The sequence below is a fragment of the Manis javanica genome, chromosome 8 (genome assembly GCF_040802235.1).
Source record: "Manis javanica isolate MJ-LG chromosome 8, MJ_LKY, whole genome shotgun sequence".
NCBI lineage: Eukaryota > Metazoa > Chordata > Mammalia > Pholidota > Manidae > Manis > Manis javanica.
In genome coordinates, this window is record NC_133163.1 from 90,799,900 (window position 1) to 90,818,500 (window position 18,601).

General features: G+C 35.6%; 1 protein-coding gene across 4 annotated transcripts in view; it reads left to right on the plus strand.

The window, feature by feature from the left end:
* The window catches only part of KNL1 (kinetochore scaffold 1), a 113,147-nt gene that overhangs the window by 44,504 nt on the left and 50,042 nt on the right, over positions 1-18,601 (plus strand). For all 4 annotated transcript variants that reach the window (XM_037018982.2, XM_073211645.1, XM_037018984.2 and 1 more), the window contains exons 6-9: positions 2,961-3,013; positions 9,506-9,539; positions 11,006-11,043; positions 13,011-13,063. In XM_037018982.2, coding sequence (XP_036874877.2) covers positions 2,961-3,013; positions 9,506-9,539; positions 11,006-11,043; positions 13,011-13,063 — 178 coding nt within the window. The remainder of the gene's footprint in view (positions 1-2,960; positions 3,014-9,505; positions 9,540-11,005; positions 11,044-13,010; positions 13,064-18,601) is intronic.

The window sequence follows — 18,601 nt, forward strand, 5'->3', positions numbered from 1 at the left end:
ATTGTATAAGTAGTGTTTCAAAAACCTATTCCTTGTTAAAAATAGATTAGTTAAAAAAGAATCACAGGATTCTAGATACAGAAACAAGATTATTAAAGGCTGTCTTAACAACTCCCACCTCACTGAGTTGTTACAATTAACCTATATTTTTCATTCCCCTCATAAGACACACTGTCTACAGCACAATGAACACTCTTTCATGTGCGTAAACTTCAGATCCTGAGAATTGATTGGTAGGCTTACGAGAAAAGCATTTATCTTCTTGAAGTCATAATTATATAATTTAACTTAATATTACATAAACCAATGAAAATTAGTCAAAGATAGTAAACTATGAAAATTATATTGAACAACTAGTGAAAACTTAATAAAGGTGAATTTATTTTTAAAAATGTTTTCAAATTTAGTATGGAAGAAACAATGTAAAATACAGAGAAATAACTTACAAAATTTAGAAGGATTCTGTGTTTGTATTGCTTTAAGGTGTCCAAAAGTATTTTTCCACTTTATAAATACACTGAAATTGTACCAGTAGATCCACCCAAAGTAAAGACCTCAGATTGACAGTAGGAGATTTGCAAACTAAATTCCATTTATATGTTTTTCGGGGTTTTTTTTGTTTTATTCATTAAGGTATCATTGATCCACAATCTTATGCTCAGGTTTCACATGAGCAACATTGTGGTTACTACATTCTGCCTTATTATCAAGTCCCCACCACATACCCCATTACAGTCACTGTCCATCAGCATAGTAAGATTCTATAGAGTCACTACTTGTCCTCTCTGTGCTGAACTTCCTTCCCCATGGCCCCCCCCATACTATGTGTGCTAATCATAATACCCCTTAATCCTCTTATCCTTCCCTTCCCACCCACCCACCCCAACCCCTTTCCCTTTGGTAACCACTAGTCCATTCTTGGGTTCTGTGAGTCTGCTGCTGTTTTGTTCCTTCAGTTTTTTCTTTGTTGTTATATTCAACAAATGAGTGAAATCATTTGGTACTTGTCTTTCTCTGCCTGGTTTATTTCACCGAGCAGTATACCCTTTAGCTCCATCCCTGTTGTTGCAAATGGTAGGATTTCTTTTCTTCTTATGGCTGAATAATATTCCATTGTGTATACGTACCACGTCTTCTTTATCCGTTCCTCTACTGATGGACACTTATGTTGCTTCCATTTCCTGGCTATTGTGAATAGTGCTGCGATAAACATAGGGGTGCATATGTCTTTTTGAATCTGTGATCCTGTTTTCTTAGGGCAAATTCCTAGAAGTGGAATTCCTGGGTGAAATGGTATTTCTATTTTTAGTTTTTTGAGGAACCTCCATATTGCTTTCCACAATGATTGAACTAATTTACATTCCCACCAGCAGTGTAGGAGGGTTCGCCTTTCTCCACATCCTCGCCAGCAATTGTTGTTGCTTGTCTTTTGGACAGTGGCCATCCTAACTAGTGTGAGGTAATATCTTATAGTGGTTTTTATTTGCATTTCTCTGATGATTAGGGATGTGGAGCATCTTTTCATGTGCTTGTTGGCCATCTGAATTTCTTCTTTGGAGAAGTGTCTGTTCAGGTCCTCTGCCCATTTTTTAATTGGGTTATTGGCTTTTTGCATGTTGAGGCACATGAGCTCTTTATGTAATTTGGATGTCAACCCCCTATCAGATATGTCATTTATGAATGTATTCTCCCATACTGTAGGATATCTTTTTGTTCTATTGATGGTGTCCTTTGCTGTACAGAAGCTTTTTAGTTTGATGTAGTCCCACTTGTTCATTTTTGCTTTTGTTTCCCTTGCCTGAGGAGATATGTTCATGAAAACGTTGTTCATGTTTATATTCAAGAGAGTTTTGCCTGTTTTCTTCTAAGAGTTTTATGGTTTCATGACTTACATTCAGGTCTTTAATCCATTTTGAGTTTACGTTTGTGTATGGAGTTAGACAGTAATACAGTTTCATTCTGTTCCATGTAGCTGTTCAGTTTTCCATTTATGTGTTTTAATTTTTAAAAATGCTTAAGATGTTTATGGGACTATTATGATTCCTTATTTTAGGAGTTTTTTTTTCAAGTAATTAACCAACTGCTGATCCTGCTCATATTGAATAAAAAGGTTTCTGTTGTTCTTTTGTAAACCATTTGAGGAAAAGTTGTTTCAAGTACAGCTTCGTAGTATATAAGCTCAGGTTTTGAAGTCAAACAGATTTGGGTTTGACACTTATCATTTATATGACTTTGGGAGTTACTTAACCTTTATTGTCCTCAATATCTACATCTGTAAAATAACATGGTAATTGTTATAATCATTAAAGATGCATGTAATGAACATAGCACAATGCTTGGCACACAGTATGCAAGCAAATGTTTGTTACTTTTTTGTATAGAAATGAAATTCTACTTCTAATTAAGAAGAGCTTCTATATAATAGTGATACTTAATATTAGCGGAATGAAAATGACTGTTCAGATTCTTTAAGGCAGGTATCAAATGCTACTTCTGCAAGAAGCTTATTCTTAATTCAGTGACAAGCGATCCCTTCCTCTGGAGTCCATGCCACTTTATGTGAGCTGTTAATAACAAAAATCAATGAAATAATATCTGTAATCACTGTTACAGCTCTCTACTTACAATGAAAGCTCCTTGAGGTCAAAGATTATGTGTCAGACTCTAGTCTATAGCACCAGGTATATACTGAGTACTTAATAAATGTTTGTTGATTAAAATGAATACTTCAAGTTATTGAGGGATAAAATAATGGTTCTATTAGAGTTCATTAAAAAAACCATAACAGATTTAATGTGGTGAACTAATTTTGGCATTTGAAATATTAGTAGTAGACACAGCAAAGAGGAGGCTGGAATCAAAGTGTTATCTTTACCTGTCTCAAAACAGAGTGTAAATTAGTACCATAGGTTTCTAATTAAAAATTAGAGATTTCCAGTAATCTTTATTTTCTCTTTTAGGGTGTTCCAGACAGAGTCTCATATGAAAATAGTGAGAAAGTCAGAAATTGCAGGTAAGTTTATTCCTTCAATCCCTGCTAAATCTGTTTTCTATAAAATTTTACCATGGCTGTCTAATCAGGTAATTGATATAACTTGTTGTCTATCTTATTATTACTCAAGAAATATAACTTAAGCCATAGCGGGCAGAAACTAAGATGTGTAGTTAGTAATTTTCTTAAAATTATTAATGTCCTTGGAGAGGTTTAAAGATGGTGGCGTGAGAAGACAGAAACCTCCTCCCAAAACCACTTATAATATAGCAAAATACAGCAAATACAACTAATCCTCGAAGACCAACCAGAAAGAAGACTGTGACAGACTTCCTACATGTGGGGAAAAGAGAAGACCGCACGGAAAAGGGTAAAGTAGCAAAGCTGCGATCTGGCGGGGCCCATGCCGTCCCACCACCCCAGCTCACCATCTGGAGGAAGAGAAATGGAGTGGGAAGGGGGAAGAAGCCTAGGACTGCTGAACACCCAGCCCTGGAGATATGCTCTGGGAGCATGAACCTACATTACTTGGTGCTCTGGAGGTAAGTGGGGTTGGAAAGCAAAGACAGGCAGAACACTCGGAGAGGCTGAAATTCCAGCTCCTTGTGGAGAGCAGGTACCCACAACCAGCTTCTCTGGGACAACAGAAACACACTTTGAAAGACTTCACAACAGTGAGAGGGCTGCTAAAGGGGCAAGGATTACACAGAGCTTCCTGCTCAGGAGAAAGGACAGGTGTACAAAATCATCCCGACACATTCAGCCCAGCAGGTTTGGAACTTTCAGGAGCTTCAGGCGTTCCATTCCCCTGGGTGTAAATGCAGCTCCGAGTCCCCCCACTGCGATACACAGCCTGCCGATTCTTCCTCCCATTCAGCACTGGTTCACAAATCTGCAGCCCCTCTATTGCGCCAGGCCTGCCAAAGGGCAGCTCCACCTACAGCAGCTACAGGGTCATAACGCAGAGGCTGTTCTCTGTGTGCTTGACCCATTGGCCCTGGCAGTGGGGCCAGGCACTGCAGTTGGGAAGCAGGAAAGAGCTCTTTCCTCTCAGCAGGCACCAGTGCCACTCATCTGTGACCCCCTCAGTTGCTCCAGGTCCTGGGCAGCTCCACAAAGTGGAGCTCCACCTTCAGAGCACTAGAAGGTGATGCCTACACAAACATATTATTTCATATTATTCATTACAAATATGAAGCAGCAAAAGAAACTTGTGAAAACAAAAATCCTTCAAACACAAGAAGGGGCTCAGTGAAACTGAAATCACCAGTCTTCTTGAAAAATATTTCAAAATAAAAATCATAAACATGCTCACTGAACTATAGAAAGATATTCAAGATTTCAGGGATGACTTCAAGAAAGAGAAAGTTTGAAAAATACAGTATCTGAAATGAAACATACAATAGAAAAATTTTAAAGCAGATTAGAATAGATAGAGGAGATGATAAATGGAATAGAATTTAGAGAACAGGAATACAAAAAAGCTGAGACCAGGAGAGAAAAACGAATTTCTAGGAATGAGCATAATAAGACGATTCTACAACCAAACCAAACAGAACAATATTTGCATTATAGAAGAAGAGAGAAAAAGGGATAGAAGGTGTCATTGAGGAAATGATTACTGAAAACTTCTCCAGTCTGGGGAAGGAAATAGTCTCTCAGGCCACAGAAGTGCACAGATCTCCCAACATGAGGCACCCAAGGAAGACAAAACCAAGACATATAATAACTAAAATGGCAAAGATCAAGGACAAGGACAGACTATTAAAAGTAGGTGGAGACAGAAAAAAAGATCACATACAAAGTAAAACCCATCAGGCTGTCACCAGACTTCTCAACTAAAACCTTACAGGACAGAAGGGAGTGGCATGATATATTTAATGCAATGAAACAGAAGGTTCTCAAACCAAGAATACTCTACCCCACAAGCTTATCATTTAAATTTGAAGGGGGGATTAAACAATTTCCAGATAAGCAAAAGTTGAGGGAATTTAACTACCACAAACCATCTCTATAGTGTATTTTGGAGCAACTGCTATAGATGGAAGTGTTCCTAAGTCTAAATAGCTGTCACCAGAGAAAACAAAACCACAGTAAAGGAAGTATACCAATTAATTACTAAGCAAATGCAAAATTAAATCAACTACCCACAAAGTCAGTCAAGGGATATACAAAGAGTACAGAATATGACAATTAATATACAAAGACTGGAGGAGGAAGAAAAAGAAGGGGGGAGGAAGAACCTATAGATTGTGTTTGAAATAGCATACTAAGTGAATTAAGTTAGACTGTTAGATAGTAAAGAAGCTACCCTTGAACCTTTGATAACCACATATCTAAAGCCTGCAATGACAAGTACATACCTATCGATAATCACCCTAAATGTAAATGGCCTGAATGCACCAATCAAAAGATATAGAATCACTGAATGGATAAAAAACAAGACCCATCTATATGCTGCCTACAAGAGACCCACTTCAAACCCAAAGACATACACAGACTAAAAGTGAAGGGATGGAAAAAGATATTTCATGCAACTAATAGGGAGAAAAAAGCAGGAGTTGCAGTACTTTTGTCAGACAAAATGGACTTCAAAACAAAGTAACGAGACAAAGAAGGACATTACATAATGATTAAGGGCTCAGTCCAACAAGAGGATATAACCATTAGAAATATCTATGCATCCAACATAGGAGCACCTAAATATGTGAAACAAATATTTCAGAATTAAAAGGGGAAATAGAATGCAATGCATTCATTTTAGGAGACCAGCACACCACTCACTCCAAAGGACAAATAAATCAGACAAAATAAGGAGAAAGAGGCACTGAACAACACATTAGAGCAGAAGGACCTAACAGATGTCTACAGAACACTCCACCCAAAAGCAGCAAGATACACATTCTTCTCAAGTGCCCATGAAACATCTTTAAGAATAGATCACATATTAAGTCCCAAAAAGAGCCTCAGTAAATTCAGAAGAATTGAAATTGTACTAACCAGCTTCTCAGACTGCAAAGGCATAAAACTAGAAATAAATTATGCAAAGAAAACAAAAAAGCCCGCAAATTCACAGAGGCTTAACAACATACTCCTAAATAGTCATGGATCAACAACCAAATAAGAACAGAGATCAAACAATATATGGAAACAAATGAAAACAATAACAACACCACAAAATCTGAGTGTTGCAGCAAGGGCCATGCTAAGATGGAAGAAGTATATTGCAATACAGGCTTACCTCAAGAAAGAAGAACAATCCCAAATGAATGGTCTAAACTAACAATTAATGAAACTAGAAAAAGAAGAACAAATGAGGCCCAAAGTTAGTAAAAGGAGGGACATAATAATGATGAGAGCACAAATAAATAAAATCAAGAAGAATAAAACAATAGAAAAAAATCAATGAAAGTAACTGGTTCTGCAAGAAATAAAAATACTTAAACCCCTAGCCAAACTTACCAAGAAAAAAAGAGTCTGCACACATAAACAGAATCAGAAATGAGAAAGACAAAATCACTACAGACACCACAGAAATAAAAGATTTATTAGAGAATACTGTGAAAAATTACATTAACAAATTAGATAACCTAGAAGAAATGGACAACTTTCTAGAAAAATTCAACTTTCCAAGACTGACCCAGAAAGAAAAAGAGAATCTGAACAGACCAATTACCAGCAGTGAAATTGAATTGGCAATCAAAAAACTACTTCAGAACAAAACCCCCAGACCAAATGGCTTCCCAGCTGAATTTAATCAAACATTTAGAGAAGACCTAATACCCATTCTCCTTAAAGTTTTCCAAAAAGTAGGACGGAATACTTCCAAACTCATTCTATGAGGCCAGCATCACTCTAATACCAAAACCAGGCAAAGGTGCCACAAAAAGGAAATTATAAACCAATAACCCTGATGAACATAGGTGCAAATATACTCAACAAAATATTAGCAAACTGAATTAAAAAATACATTAAAAATATCATCCATCATGATCAAGTGGGATTTATTCCAGATATGCAAGGATGGTACAATATTCTAAAGTCCATCAACATCATCCACTACATCAATAAGGGGGGATTTTTTCCTAGAAAAAAATCACATGATCACCTCCATAGATGCGGAAAAAGCATTTGATAAAATTCAACATCCATTCATGATAAAAACTCAACAAAATGGCCATAGAGGGCAAGTACCTCAACATAATAAAGGCCATAGATGACAAACCCACAGCCAACATCATACTTAACAGTGAAAGCTGAAAGCTTTTCCTCCAAGATGGGGAACAAGGCAGGGATGCTCATTCTCCCCACTTTTATTCAACATAGTTCTGGAGGTCTAGCCACAGTAATCAGATAACACAAAGAAACAAAAGGTGTCCACATTGGTAAGGAAGAAATTAAATTGTCACTGTTTGCATATTGTACATAAAAAACCCTAAAGAATACACTCCAAAACTACTAGATCTAATATCTGAATTCAGCAAAGTTGCGGGATTCAGAATTAATACACAGAAATCTGTTGCATTCCTGTACACTAACAATGAACTAGCAGAAAGAGAAATAAGAAAAACAATTCCACTCAAAATTGCATCAAAAAGAACAAAATACCTAGGAATAAACCTAACCAAGGAAGTGAAAGACCTATACCCTGAAAAATACAAGACACTCTTAAGAGAAATTAAAGAGAACACGAATGAATGGAAACTCATCCCATGCTCTTGGCTAGGAAGAATTAATATCGTCAAAATTGTTATCCTGTCTAAAGCAATCTATACAGATTCAATTCAATCCCTATCAAAATACCTACAGCATTCTTCAATGAACTAGAGAAAATAGTTCTAAAATTCATATGGAACAACAAAAGACCCCGAATAGCCAAAGCAATCCCAAGAAGGAAGAATAAAGCAGGGGGAATTATGCTCCCTGACTTCAAGCTCTACTACAAAGCCACAGTAATCAGGACAATTTGGTACTGGCACAAGAACAGACCCATAGACCAATGGAACAGAATAGACAGCCCAGATATAACCCAAAGCATATATGGTCAATAAATATACGATAAAGCAGCCATGGATATACAATGGGGAAATGACTGCCTCTTCGACCACTGGTGTTGGCAAAACTGGAGAGCTGCATGTAAGAGAATCAAACTGGATTATTTTTCTAACCCCATACACAAAAGTAAACTCAAAATGGATCAAAGACCTGAATGTAAGTCATGAAACCATAAAAGTCTTAGAAAAAAATATAGGCAAAAATCTCTTGGACATAAACATGAGTGACCTCTTCTTGAACATATCTCCCTGGGCAAGGGAAACAAAAGCAAAAATGAACAAGTGGGACTATATCAAACTAAAAAGCTTCTGTACAGCAAAAGACACCATCAGTAGAACAAAAAGACATCCTACAGTATGGGAGAATATATTCATAAATGACACATCCGATAAGGGGTTGGCATCTAAATTATACAAAGAGCTCACGCACCTCAACAAACAAAAAGCAAATAAGCCAATTAAAAAATGGTCAGAGGATCTGAATAGACACTTCTCCAAAGAAAAAATTCAGATGGCCAACAGGCACATGAAAAGATGATCCATATCGCTAATCATCAGGGAAATGCAAATTAAAACCAGAGTGAGATATCACCTCACACCAGTTAGAATGGCCAACATCAAAAAGACTAAGAACAACAAATGCTGGCGAGGATGTGGAGAAAGGGGAACACTCCTACACTGCTGATTAGAATGTAAATTAGTTCAACCATTGTGGAAAGCATTATGGAGGTTCCTCACAAAACTAAAAATAGGAATGCCATTTGACCCAGGAATTCCACTCCTAGGAATTTACCCTAAGAATGCAGGATCACAGATTCAAAAAGACATATGCACCCCTATGTTTATCACAGCACTATTTATAATAGCCAAGATATTGAAGCAACCTGAGTGTCATGAATGGATAAAGAAGATGTGGTACATATATGCAATGGAATATTATTCAGCTCTAAGAGAACAAATCCTACCATTTGCAACAACATGGATGGCGCTAGAGTGTATTATGCTCAGTGAAATATGCCAGGCGGAGAAAGACAAGTACCAAATGATTTCACTTAGTTGTGGAGTATAACAAAGCAAAACTCAAGGAAAAAAACAGCAGCAGACTCACGGACTCCAAGAAGGGACTAGGGTTACCAAAGGGGAGGGAGGGAGAAGTGGATTAAGGGGCTTTATGATTGGCACACTTGGGATGTGTAGGGTCATGGGGAAGAAGTGTAGCACAGAGAAGACAAGTAGTGACTCTGTAGCATCTTGCTACACTGATTGATAGTGACTGTGGTAGGATGCGGTGGGGGGCTCAATAATATGGGTGGATGTAGAACCACAATGTTGGTCATATGAAACCTTTATAAGATTGTGTATCAATGATACCTTAAAAAAATTATTAATGTCCTTTTGCAACTTTTCTAATGGTTTATCAGTGTATCTTTGTACAAATTGGATTTTATTTTATTTTTAGAAACAGAAGCAGGAGAAAATGTTCTATTTATACAGTAAGTAAGAAAAATATGATTTAACTTTACTTTAGAAGCTATTCATAATAAATGAAGTGTTCTTCAAATTAATATTATTATTTTTTATTTATTTTTGTATCCCTGTTGTGGAATATACAATGGGGAAACGACAGCCTCTTCAACAACTGGTGTTGGCAAACTGGACAACTGCATGTCACAGAATGAAACTATTACTGTCTAACTCCATACACAAAAGTAAACTTGAAATGGATTAATTCAGAAAACAAATTATTTGCAGAATTTAATATACTGCTATATCTAATAAGTGTGTACATTGTACAGCTTATTGTTTTAACAGTGATGAAACACTCTACTTTCATATATAAATCCTTAAATACGTCAGCTACTACAAACCAGTTAATACCAAGTCTTCCAATATTTTTTTATTAAATCAGTTTTCCTTATAATAATGATATATAGAAAAGTAGGCCTTGAACGAATGGAAAGATGCTTACTTCATCAGAAGAGAAATATAAACTTAAAATATTTGTGGTATAAATTTTTATTTAAGCAGTTAAGAATATAGGTAGAAAGTCAGCTATTGCTAGTGGGTATAAGTTGTAGAAGGCAATTGGCAGTATCATTCAAATTTTAAATATTCAGATTTTAAATGCATATGCTCTTTGACTCAGCAATTTCATGTCTGGGAATTTATCACAATATACTTGAACATATTTGAAATGATGAATATATAAGATCATTCACTGCATCACTTATTATCATAGAAAAAGATGCAAAAGATTCTAATCCACCAGTAGGGGACTGGTTAAGTAAATTATAAATTTTACATGTTATTGACTACTTTTGAGCTGGAAAAAAGATTCTCTTTTATATACTGATACAGAAAATCTCTAAGCCATATTACTTTGGCTCCTCAGAGGTAACAACTGTTGATAAATTTGGATGTCATTGCAGAAATTTTATATGTAATCCAAGTGCATGTTTGTCTTTAGCTTTTCTTTTTAACAAGACAAAAATGGGATCGCTTATTAATTATATGTCTTGTAGCACTTTCCATGTTGTTGCATACATGTCTACCTCAGTCTGTTAAAATACAATGTCTGACTGCACTAACATTGAGTCAGCTCCCTAATGATGGATATTTCAGTTGTTCCTTTTACGTACCTTTTTTTTTAAGGCTAACTTTTGTAGGAAATGAGTTGCTTTGTAGGTGATTGTTTTTGAAAAAATTAGCAAGTAGCATGTATTAAACATATTTTTACAGTACCTTGAAATTAACAAACAATTAAGACCAATATGAAAAGGGTCCTTTACGTATCTAGTTATTTTTTTCTGCCAGTATTAGATGAGTCTTTTTTACAAATGGCTTTGTGTTTTTCTGCCATTCACCTATGAAAACCTTTCACCTTCTCTACTCTTTCAACTGTTCTGATTCTTGGTAATTGTTTGGGATATAGATTTTGATAATACTTTTTAATTTTTAGGAATAAGAATCCAGAAGATAACTACTGTGAGATAACTGGTGAGTATGACCAGAATACTTTTCCTACCATACACCTTTCTCTTCATTTCGATTTCTTGAAAAGTAATATGTAAAAACTGGTGGGGGAAACGTGAAAGGTCTCTGTTCTTTACATAAAACCTTCAACTTAAAATTTCATAGGCATACTAGTATTTCTCTTAAACCTGCTGTTCCTCATTTTCTCTATCTTGGACTCCTAGTCACTCAGTTAATTCACTGAAGTCAAGAATGGAGTCATTTTTTAACTTTTCCTTCTTTTTTGTATCATTTGGCCCTACTCTCTATTCTGTCTCCTAAATATCTTGCAAATCTGTTACATATTCTCTAGTCCTTCAGCCACTGTTTCAATTCAAGTCCTCATTATTTTTACTTGGGCTTTTGTATTTCATTTCTTATCTTTGTAAATCTGATCATATTACCTCCCAGCTTAAAATTATTCAATGACACTTTTTTGTTTACAGGATAAAATCCACAATTCCTAGCATATACTTAGAAAGCTCTTTATAATTTGGTTTGTCTTCTCCAAACTTATATCTTGCCCTTTATAGGCATCCTATGCTCTAGCTCATGAAGAACTATTTGCAGTTTCCCACGCAGACTTCTTTCTGCCTATGTCCATTTGTAAATGCTATTTCATACTTAAAGTGTTCTTCCTACTCCAATTTGCTTAGTAGTCTTCTCATTTTTCAGTTAGCTTAATTTTAGTGCTATTCAAAGTCCAAAGTCCACAAACTGTTACAGTCCATGACAGAAAAGGAATTTGCACTAGAATATAAATCAACTATGGCAGTAAGCTTCTGTTTAGTTAGCTGCTGTGTTTTCCTTAGCAAAACTTTCATGATAAAGGAAATATTACATGATTTACATTGGCTGAAAGTTGTTTATCCCATCATGAATGGGTAACAAGCAGTTCACATACATTAAATAGTACTGGCTTACATGGAGCTTTCTCTGACAAAACCAAGGAGTTAGTGACTTTTGCCCTGTGCTCTCATTAACACCCCTTCAGTTTCTCAGACTATAGAATTTATCACATTGTATTTTAGGTATTTACTTCTTGCTCTTATTAAACTAGGAACTGTTTGAGTTCAGAAATGTTTTCTTCTTTGTGCTTTAGTAGATAGTTGAGTTTGGGGCATATAATAAGTTCTGAATCAATACTTGTTGAAAAAATGAATGGAGACTTGATATATAAATAAGCCTTTGAATAAAAAAACCTATAATTACTTCATCATATTCAGTCAAAGTTGCCATAAACTCTTTAAAATGTTTTAAAGATTGCCTTAAATATAATTATTTTTAAATGTATTTCCTGATTTATTGTAGCATCCTTAATCCCTTCCTTATTTCTGAAGTCCAGATTGTTACCTAAATTTTGTATTTCAATTCTAAAATGTCCTGAGTCTCATTTCTTATTTTCATTCTCATTGTCTCTTGCGCTAACATAAACTCTCATCATGTTGTATCTAAACTATTACATTAGTTCCTCATGGTTCATTTTCTCTTGAACCTACTTTCTTCCTCTCTGGAATTATTTTTATAAAATGCACATCTTGTCATGGGAACGTCTAGATCCTTAACATAGAATAAAAGATGCTTCAAAATCTTACCCTAATATTTCTGTCTCATCAGTTAGTAAGCTTTACCATGTAAATCTACTTTCCAGGAAATAAAACTGGGGAAGTGAAGGGGAATAAAGTAGCCTAAACTTCCATTCTTAAAATCTCTACCAGATTCTAAAAACATTTCAGTTGCACAGAGAATACAATAATCACTGCTCTGTCTCTAAAATCGAACAATTAAAAGTCTTAATGAAATTTAATACCTAAGTCCTCATGAAGGGCTTAGTAACTGATAAAACTTCAGTAAATACTCATAACTGATGAAGAACATAAGAAAAAGAAAAGCAGGCTCTTGATGATATGTATTTTTGTCACTGACTATACTTGTTTCTTTTTGCTCTATAGGGATGAATACATTGCTTTGTGCTCCCATTCAGACCCAGATGCAGCAGAAAGAGGTATGGGTTCTTGCAAATGTCTTCATATTTTAATCTCACTTGCCAGTCAAAACTTTAAAAACACAAAATATTTAATGCTAATGGCATGATTTAGGGATCACTTACCTAAATGAACCTGCATAGACTAGAAGAACTTACAAACTTTCCAGTTAAATAAGGATAGTTAAATCACTGTCAATTTAAATAATAGGAAATACATAAATTATATCAGGACTTTTCAGACATCAGTGGTCATATAAATCATCTCAGGATTTTGTTAAAATACAGATTCTTATCTGGTATACCTGAGTAGGCCCTGAAATTCTATATGTAAAACATTCTCCTACGTGATGCTAATAGACTAGTCCACACACCATGCTTTTTGAGTAGGAGTTAGAGTGTGTTCTTAATCCACTACATTAAGACTCAAAGAGAACCCAGCTCCCAAGAGTGGAGAGTATACTATAATAAATTAGCCATCATGGACGTGTTCCTTTCCAAGCCTTTTTTATTTACAATGAAAATAACACAGAATTTTCATTGTAATTACATTTTTTTTTCATTTTTTAGTCATTCTAGAGGGTGTATAATTAACATTGAACTTTTAATCTGTACAAAACACTGAAAGTATTCGTAGACTTCAGCAGTTTTAGAAACAAATTACATGCTACAAACCACACCATTGATTCAGATAAACCAATGTATCATGAAACCATCACTGAGGATTATTTATATAGTAATCTATATACAGTCTAAAATACCTTACTAAAAGTTTGCATTTTTTTATGTGGAAAAAAGACTCCGTGTTGCAAAATTTCTTCCTAAGAAATACTGAGATCTTAATTCTTTTCACTTTAAGAGATAGAAAACAGTCATTCGATTGGTTTTTTTTACATTTTTAAAATTTTTTAAAATTCTGATATCGTTAATGTACAATTACTTGAACAACATTAATGGTTACTAGACTCCCCCTTTTATCAAGTCACCCCCACATGCCCCATTACAGTCACTGTCCATCAGCGTAGTAAGATGCTGTAGAATCATTACTTGTCTTCTTTGTATATACTGCCTTTCCTGTGTCACCCCCACTACATTATACATGCTAATCGTAATGCCCCTTTTTCCCCCCTTATCCCCCCCTTCCCACCCATCCTCCCTAATCCCTTTCCCTTTGGTAACTGTTAGTCCAGTCTTCAGTTCTGAAAGGCTGCTCTTGTTTTGTTCCTTCAGTTTTTTCTTTGTTCTTATACTCCACAGATGAGTGAAATCATTTGATACTTGTCTTTCTCTGCCTGGCTTATTTCATTGAGCATAATACCCTCTAGCTCCATCCATGTTGTTGCAAATGGTAGGATTTGTTTTCTTCTTATGGCTGAATAATACTCCATTGTGTATATGTACCACATCTTCTTTATCCATTCATCTACTGATGGATACTTAGGTTGCTTTCATTTCTTGGCTATTTCTAATAGTGCTGTGATAAACATAGGGGTGCATATGTCTTTTTCAAACTAGGGTCCTGCATTCTTAGGGTAAATTCCTAATAGTGGAATTCCCAGGTCAAATGGTATTTCTATTTTTAGTTTTTTGAGGAACCTCCATACTCTTTCCACAATGGTTGAACTAGTTTACATTCCCACCAGCAGTGTAGGAGGGTTCTCCTTTCTCCACATCCTCACCAGCATTTGCTGTTGTTTGTCATTCGGATAGTGGCCACCCTAACTGGTGTGAGGTGATATCTCATAGTGGTTATTATTTGCATTTCTCTGATGATTAGGGATGTGGAGCCTCTTTTCATGTGCCTGTTGGCCATCTGAATTTCTTCTTTGGAGAAGTGTCTTTTCAGGTCCTCTGCCCATTTTTTAATTGACTTATTTGCTTTTTGTTTGTTGAGGTGTGTGAGCTCTTTGTATAATTTAGATGTCAACCCTTTATCGGATGTGTCATTTATGAATATATTCTCCCATACTGTAGGATGTCTTTTTGTTCTACTGATGGTGTCCTTTGCTGTACAGAAGCTTTTTAGTTTGATATAGTCCCACTTGTTCATTTTTGCTTTTGTTTCCCTTGCCCAGGGAGATACGTTCAAGAAGAGGCCACTCATGTTTATGTCCAAGAGATTTTTGCCTATATTTTTTTCTAAGACTTTTATGGTTTCATGACTTACATTCAGGTCTTTGATCCATTTTGAGTTTACTTTTGTGTATGGGGTTAGAAAAATAATCCAGTTTGATTCTCTTACATGCAGCTCTCCAGTTTCGCCAACACCAGCGGTTGAAGAGGCAGTCATTTCCCCATTGTATATCCATGGCTGCTTTATCGTATATTTATTGACCATATATGCTTGGGTTTGTATCTGGGCTCTCTATTCTGTTCCACTGGTCTACGGGTCTGTTCTTGTGCCAGTACCAAATTGTCTTGATTACTGTGGCTTTGTAGTAGAGCTTGAAGTCAGGGAGCATAATTCCCCCTGCTTTATTCTTCCTTCTCAGGATTGCTTTGGCTATTTGGGGTCTTTTGTTGTTCCATATGAATTTTAGAACTATTTTCTCTAGTTCATTGAAGAATGCTGTAGGTATTTTGATAGGGATTGAATTGAATCTGTAGATTGCTTTAGACAGGATGACCATTTTGACAATATTAATTCTTCCTAGCCAAGAGCATGGGATGAGTTTCCATTCATTCGTGTCCTCTTTAATTTCTCTTAAGAGTGTCTTGTATTTTTCAGGGTATAGGTCTTTTCACTTCCTTGGTTAGGTTTATTCCTAGGTATTTTGTTCTTTTTGATGCAATTTTGAGTGGAATTGTTTTCCTTATTTCTCTTTCTGCTAGTTCATTGTTAGTGTATAGGAATGCAACAGATTTCTGTGTATTAATTCTGTATCCCGCAACTTTGCTGAATTCAGATATTAGATCTAGTAGTTTTGGAGTGGATTCTTTAGGGTTTTTTATGTACAATATCATGTCATCTGCAAACAAGGATAGATTGACTTCTTCCTTGGGAATCTGGATGTCTTTTATTTCTTTGTATTTTCTGACTGCTGTGGCTAGGACCTCCAGAATTATGTTGAATAAAAGTGGGGAGAGTGGACATCCATGTCTTGGTCCTGATGTTAAAGGAAAAGCTTTTAGCTTCTCACTGTTAAGTATAATTTTGGCTGTGGGTTTGTCATATATGGCCTTTATTATGTTAGGGTACTTGCCCTCTATACCCATTTTGTTGAGAGTTTTTATCATGACTGGATGTTGAATTTTGTCCAATGCTTTTTCCGCATCTATGGAGATGATCATGTGGTTTTTGTCCTTCTTTTTGTTGATGTGGTGGATGATGTTGATGAGTTTTCTAATGTTGTACCATCCTTGCATCCCTGGGATGAATCCCTCTTGATCATTATGGATGATCTTTTTAATGTATTTTTGAATTTGGTTTGCTAGTAATATTTTGTTGAGTGTTTTTGCATTTATGTTCATCAGGGATATTGGTCTGTAATTTTCTTTTTTTGTGGTGTCTTTGCATGGTCTTGGTATTAGAGTGGTGTTGTCCTCATAGAATGAGTTTGGGAGTATTCCCTCCTGTTCTACATTTTGGAAAACTTTAAGGAGGATGGGTATTAGGTCTTCACTAAATGTTTGATAAAATTCAGCAGTGAAACCATCTGGTCCAGGAATTTTATTCTTAGGTAGCTTTTTGGTTACCAATTCAATTTCTTTGCTGTTAATTGGTCTATTCAGATTCTCTGTTTCTTCTTGGGTCAGCCTCAGAAGGTTGTATTTTTCTAGAAAGTTATCCATTTCTTCTAGTTTATCCAGTTTGTTACCATATAATTTTTCATAGTATTCTCTAATAATTCTTTGTATTTCTGTGATGTCCGAAGTGATTTTTCCTTTCTCTTTTCTGATTCTGTTTATGTGTAGACTCCCTTTTTCTCTTGATAAGTCTGGCTAGGGGTTTATCTATTTTGTTTTTTTTCTCAAAGAACCAGCTCTTGCTCTCACTGAATCTTTCTATTGTTTTATTCTTCTCAATTTTATTTATTTCTGCTTTAATCTTTATTATGTCCCTCATTCTACTGACTTTGGGTCTTATTTGTTCTTCCTTTTCTCACTTCATTAATTGTGAGTTTAGACTGTTTATTTGGGATTTTTCTTCTTTCCTGAGGTAGGCCTGTATTGCAATATATTTCCCTCTTCGCATGGCCTTCGTTGCATCCCACATATTTTGTGTTGTTGAATTATTGTTGTCATTTGTCTCCATACATTGCTTGATCTCTTCTTTGATCCACTGATTATTAGGAGCATGTTATTAAGCCTCTGTGTGTTTGTGGGCTTTTTCATTTTCTTTATGTGATTTATTTCTATTTTCATACCTTTGTGATCTGAGAAGCTGGTTGGTACAATTTCAATTTGAATTTACTGAGGTTCTTTTTGTGGCCTAGTATATGATCTATTCTTGAAAATGTTCCATGTGCACTTGAGAAGACTGTGTATCCTGTTGCTTTTGGATGAAATGTTCTGTAGATGTCCATGAGGTCCATCTGTTCCAATACGTTGTTCAGTGCCTCTGTCTCTTTGCTTACTTTCTGTCTGATTGATCTGTCCTTTGGAATGAGTGTTGTGCTCAAGTCTCCTAAAATGAATGCATTGCATTCTGTTTCCTCCTTTAATTTTGTTAGTATTTGTTTCACATATGTAGGTGATTCTGTATTGGATGCATATATATTTATAATAGTTATATCCTCTTGATGGACTGACCCATCATTATGTAATGTCATTCTTTGTCTCTTGTTACTTTCTTCTTTTTGAAGTCCAATTTCTCTGATACAAGTACTGCAACTTCTGCTTTTTTCTCCCTATTAGTTGCATGAAATATCTTTTTCCATTCCTTTGCTTTCACTCAGTGTATGTCTTTGGGTTTGAAGTGAGTCTCTTGTAGGCACCATATAGATGGTTCTTGTTTTTTTAATCTGTTCAGTAACTCTATGTCTTTTAATTGGTGCATTCAGTCCATTTACATTTAGGGTGAATATCAATAGGTATGTACTTATTGCTATTACAGGCTTTAAATTTGTGGTTACCAAAGATTCAAGGTAATTCCCTTACTATCTAACAGTCTAATTTAACTCACTTCGTATGCTATGCTTGATGCTATTGCATCAAGTTCTTATTTTTTCCCTCCTCCATTCTTTGTATGTTATGAATCATATTCTGTTCTCTTTGAATATCCCTTGGTTGACATCTATTTTGCCTTAGGAAAACTTCCATCTATAAGAGTCCCTCCAAAATGCACTGTAGAGGTGGTTTGTGGGAGGTAAATTCTCTCAGTTTTTGCTTATCTGAAAATTGTTTAATCCTTCTTTCAAATTTAAAGGATAACGTTGCTGGGTGGAGTAATCCTGGTTCAAGGCCCTTCTGCTTCATTGCATTAAATATATCATGCCACTCTCTTCTGGCCCATAAGTTTTCTGTTGAGAAATCTGATGATAGCCTAATGGGTTTTTCCTTGTATGTGTTCATTTTTCTCTCTCTAGCTGTTTTTAAAAGTCTGTCCTTATCCTTGAT